The following is a 5,261-nucleotide window of genomic DNA, read 5'->3' as shown; positions in this document are numbered from 1 at the left end:
CTGCGAGGAGAGGGGGGCGCAGGGGTGGTGCGGGGCCTCTGTGGGCAGAGGGGGGTGCGGGGGGAGCTCTCTCCGCCTGTGCCGACCCAAGAGCAGCCCGGGCGGGTGTCCCCCCCGCACCCCGGTGCAGCGTGAGGGGAACCAGGGCAGGGGCCTCGGAGACCTGCGCAGCCCTGCGGTGTGGTAGCCAGGGAACTGTTGCAGCCAGCGGTTCGTGGGAAAAGAAACCTCATGAAATTTGGATTTGACGGGGTTAAGGGGCCTCTGATAGCGGGTGTGTGTGTGTGTGTGTGTGTCAAGTCGAGCGGAGGTTCTCGTCTCCAAAGTCTTACCGCGGCGTGAAAGCAGATGCTGGAAAACAACTCCTGCTCTGGCACAAAGGAAGGATGGGGAGGATGAGTCGCAGCTGCAGGCCCTGAGTAATTTAATTCCTTGAGTTTGAGATTTCGGGAGCTGTTAGAGGGGCATGAATGATGATTTCTCTTTACCTGCACAGCTGAGTGCCATACTGTTGGCTGTGTGATTCAGGATAGAAAATATACCAGTACTGAATGCATTATTTTCTTTAATGTAACTTCTGGAATACTGTTTTGTTTACTTTAGAGTTAGAACAGACCCTAATATTTTTGTACTTGGAGCAAATACTTTGATCCCTCTATGGATATTTAATTAGTTATGGACCCTATCTGTGATATCAGGTGTTTCTTTTCTAATACCTGATTCTGCGGTATGTATGCAACTTGTTTATCCCATATATGCATATATATCCTGCATATCCTTTTTGTCTAAGGATCTTTTTTGAGCATCAAGGGGGGGGGGGAACCCCCAACAGATTGCGTGTTGCAGATGCAGAGTAGAAGAGTAATATGAAGAATTTTGAGGGGGCAGTTTTTGAAATAAGGCATTTAAAGCAGCAACCAAAGCTCTCTTTATCTTCTTTCATGATAATCAAGTGATGTGCTGTGCTTATGCCTTAATCTTGTGACCTAAGATCACTTGATTGCCTTGTGTGAAGCTACAACTTGAGCTGTTTTGTTCTATTTTGTATTATAAGCTTCTTAAGTGCAGCAGTTGAAGCCTCACATGTCATTCACCATGCTTGGTTTATGCTACACTAATTGTGGGTAATTCTTCAAGGCTGCAAGATGCTGAATGCTTGGTAAAATGCTTGATGCTTCATGACTTCTAAAAGATTTAAAACCTTTGCTTTGAGAATTAGATGCTCCCTTTTTTATCAGAACAGCACGAGGAAAAAAATAAATAAATCTAAAGATTACTGCTTAAATCTGCACCCTGTGTAGAGAGACCTATTTAACTGAAGATACTTTTGACCTCGTACAGAGACTAAAGATGCTATCACTGTGTTGAACTGGGGGACTCCCTGAGCGATGACAACTGCCTGAATATCTTTCCTCATAGGATGCTTTGCACTGGTTTAACTAAAAGGGGTTTTGTGCATGTCAACTAAAAGGCCTTTATGTTTTCAAGGGTCTTGGAAACTCTCAGAGGGAATATGAAAGGCAGGTTGTACTCTACAGCATCCGCAATCAATTACGATACCGGAATAACTTAGGTGAGTAAAGAAGCTAAGTAACTTCTAACTGCTGCCTGATTATTCTGTGTGGAAGCTTATCTTTACTGTAAAACTGCAAGAACTAACCCTGTTCGAATGTCCCTCCTTCCTTGAAAACAAATACTTTTAAATGATAAACACGACGAAAAGTCTTGACTTTTGAGTCTGTCTGACAGCTTTTTCTAGTGAAGCAGTCTTTAAGGTTATTGAGGATGAATTCATCCTGCTGTAGTTATGCCGCCCTTTTCCAAGAAATTAAGAGATGTTAACAGAGGATTTGATTAATAATAAAAGCCTGTCAGTAGATGAGATGCAGACAGTGGCCCTGACTCTCATGAGCTATTGGATATGACTTGCTTGCAGACTTTCAATTTATTTTCCATTGACGGTACCCATTCGTCTTCCCAAAGTAGATAGTAGTTTCACTGATTAAAAGATAATTTGCTACAGGCTGCATCAGTTTTGTCTCAATGGGCCACTTCCTGGTAACCTGTAAAATAAATCTGCTCTGTTCTAATGTCATCCTTAAAGGCTCTGAGAGTACTTGTATCATATGTAGAAATACTTGGATGCTGAATGCCCTGCATTACTCCTTTATTTTCGTTTTCTGTCAATTGCTATTATACTATTTTTAATTCTTCTGTTGTAACACTTCCTTTTTTTTAAATTGGACTTCATACAACAGTGACCTTTTTTTTCTCCTCTTGTAGTTAAGCATGTCAAGAAAGACGAACGTAAATATTATGAGGATCTGTTAAAATACAGTCGAGATCATCTCATGTTGTACCCCTATCATTTGTCTGACATCATGGTCAAAGGTCTGAGAGTAACACCGTTTTCATATTACACGGGCATAATGGAGGTGAGTACAAAACCATGGCGAGAATACATTGTTTTCTGTCCTAGATGTTGGTGATGGCCCTGTAATGCATATGAGGCAGTGTCATGTAGTTTGTTTTCTTTTGGGTAGGATATGCTGACAAGTAAGGAAACAGTAAGGAAGCTCTCTAGGGAATTACTTGTACCTGCAGTTTTTTCCCTTCTGCTTCCATAAACCTTTCCAGAGCTGGACTTTGTCATGGGGAACAGGGTGGGACTCACTCTGAGGCCAGGCTTTTTCTTCTGGTGTTTGAGGTTGACTCTTCACTTCAAACTGTAAAAGAAACAGCTCATTCTGTTAGATTAATAAACCACAGAGAATTTCCATTTTTAAAACCCAGCACATTTGAAGGATTATTTTCTTTTTTGTTCTCTTTCAAAAAGGACACTTAACCATATTAGAAGCTTTTTCAAAAGCTTGAAGCAGATCCTTTTCTATGAGAACAAAGGTAGTTCTGTTTTCTGTCAGCACTCTGGCAACCTTCTTTTATTTTCATTGGATATCAGAAGTGCTTTTTTATTTTGTGTATAGTGATTGCAGACATAACGGATTAGTTGTTAGCTTATTCTGTTATTACTGTTAGCAATTCCGTGTGCTGGGGTTTTTTTTTTGTGAAGACAGATACAGGATTTTATCTTTATTATTCTGTCAATCAGCATTTTTCTTTGAAGCTTACATTAAACAGAAGTCTCTTATGTATTTAACTTATTGTGTAATGATTAATCAAGTAATTGCTAAGTTTGATAAGGTAACTGACTTTAACAGATTTGTTTTAATGTCATTTTTTTCTTTAAAAAAAAAAAAAGGCAGGCAGAGTTTTGGACTTGCTTCTCTGAAACAACTACTTTCTTGTTGCAACTAAGTTTTCTTGTCTTTTTAAGGATATAATGAACAGTGAAAAGAGCTATGATTCATTACCCAACTTCACTGCTGCTGACTGTAAGTATTACCTAGTTGTGTTACTGCTTTCAGTGAGTTGGGAATAAGGAGCTTCTGAAAATGGTTTTGCAGGCATCTGTTTGCTTGAACATAAGCATGTGAATAAAGGTGTAGAAGCATTTAAATAGTGATACTAAGGAGCGTGTGCTCTCCAGACAGAGTTCTGTCCGTATGGTCAGCAGTGGGATTTAGCTAGTTTGAGTACACGTAAGCATGGTGCAAAATCTTGTGCAGCTTCTGTCCTTCCTTGTATTGCATTCCTATTTGCTTGGACTTCTGGGTGGGAAGTCTTACTGGCCATTGTGCATCAGCAAGCTGAGCTGCTGGACCTTTCCTAGTGCATTTTTTGGCATGTGTTAGGCAGAAAGCTTTGGGAAGACACTGAAAGGCTGTTGACACTCCTGTGAATTAGCATCAGTGTGGATGGAGGGATGATGTACCAGAAAAGAGAATCTAGTATTTTATGACACTCCTGGATGTGCCAGGTGTTTTATTGTGCCAGGTGCTTTCTATTAGACTGTTGTGGGCATGAGCTGGGGAGATCAGGAAAGCAAAAATATTGAACCTGATGGAGGAGAACAGAGTAAGAGCAATTAACCTACTGACAGGTCTTACAGAGGACAATGCAAACTGCTGGCATAGGGAGGGTGTTAATCAAACCTGCCACTGAGAAGTTATTCATAGCTGAAGACTTCATTCCTCAGATTCTGTATGTATTTCACAGAATCACTTTGGTTGGAAAAGACCTTTGAGATCATCAAGTCCAACCTTTAACCTAACCCTGCCGTCCCACCACTAAACCATGTCCCTATGGTTCTATAGTTCCCTTTGAGGATTGTGTGTAGTCGGGTAAGGAGTAGCCTGTAGCTTTTGAAAACAGTTGGGTTTTTGGTTTTGTTTTTAAAAGGATATTGTCAGTTAATGGTACTAATTTGCCTCTGTGTAATGTTCACACTGGGAAAACAGATCAGGAAAAACTTTTCTATTCAGCGCCATGTAGCTTGGTGGAAATCTAGTGTTACTTGGGAGTATGAAGAGAGGAAAGGATTCTCTGTTTTTTTTCTTCCTAGCAATTCTGTTATTTTAGCAGCAGCTGTAGGTCAGTTGCTGAGGTATAATTAAGTTAAACATCTTTATTAACATCATAAAAACTAGTGTGTCAAACTAGAAAGCTGGACTTAACACATGTTCGGTCTTAATTTTAAAACTAATGAGTACTTTTTCAGTATCTGTTCATAGTTCCTTAATGGTCGAAGGCTAGAAGTTATAGTATTAAATTCTGATTCGATTTAACTCAACTAGATCTTAAATCTTCCTTAGAGGCTTATGTGGCCTTTTATACTCTAATTCTTGGTTTAGAGTTCCAATCCAGTGCGTGGTGTGGGATTTATTAGGGGCAGAAAAACTATTGACCAAGATCTGGTACTGCTTTAGTTCTGTTAATTTGAAGCATAGTTATTACCTGTTGGTGTGAGTGTAGGAGAGGAAGGGGTTGGATTTTTCCCTGCTATCCTGTGACGGGAGAGATATGAGGTAGGGTTTTTTTTTTTAACCTGTACATAGTCAATGAATGAGGATGGATTCTGGTTGTAGATGCAAGTGGTTCTCTGTCAAATTCAGTTTTAACTGAATTTAGCTCCTATAACTATCCTTTTATTTTGGGAAGAAAGAGTAACTATTATTACAGAAGTAGGTGTGATTCTTTGAAGAATGTTTTAGGTATCTTCAGATTAAACCTGTTTTAAGAGAAATAAAACCTTATCTTTCAGGTCTAAGACTCCTTGGTATAGGAAGAAACCAGTATATAGATCTAATGAACCAATGTAGATCTTCAAAAGTAAGTTTGTCTTTAATTTCCTCTCCCCCCCC

General features: G+C 39.8%; 1 protein-coding gene across 2 annotated transcripts in view; it reads left to right on the top strand.

Moving 5' to 3' along the window:
* Window positions 1-217: 217 nt before the first annotated feature.
* Window positions 218-5,261, top strand: part of FAM91A1 (family with sequence similarity 91 member A1) — a 27,073-nt gene continuing 22,029 nt past the window's right edge. The window contains exons 1-5 of one of the 2 annotated variants that reach the window (XM_035891568.1): window positions 218-419; window positions 1,489-1,573; window positions 2,284-2,435; window positions 3,335-3,392; window positions 5,162-5,229. In XM_035891568.1, coding sequence (XP_035747461.1) covers window positions 2,352-2,435; window positions 3,335-3,392; window positions 5,162-5,229 — 210 coding nt within the window. In that variant the 5' untranslated portion in view covers window positions 218-419; window positions 1,489-1,573; window positions 2,284-2,351. The remainder of the gene's footprint in view (window positions 420-1,488; window positions 1,574-2,283; window positions 2,436-3,334; window positions 3,393-5,161; window positions 5,230-5,261) is intronic. The other variant, XM_035891567.1, reaches the window with a different exon arrangement.

The sequence above is a fragment of the Egretta garzetta genome, unplaced genomic scaffold, assembly GCF_000687185.1.
Source record: "Egretta garzetta isolate BGI_Z169 unplaced genomic scaffold, ASM68718v1 scaffold13, whole genome shotgun sequence".
NCBI lineage: Eukaryota > Metazoa > Chordata > Aves > Pelecaniformes > Ardeidae > Egretta > Egretta garzetta.
The sequence above is the reverse complement of the archived record's forward strand: the minus strand, read 5'-3'. Positions and strand labels throughout refer to the sequence as shown.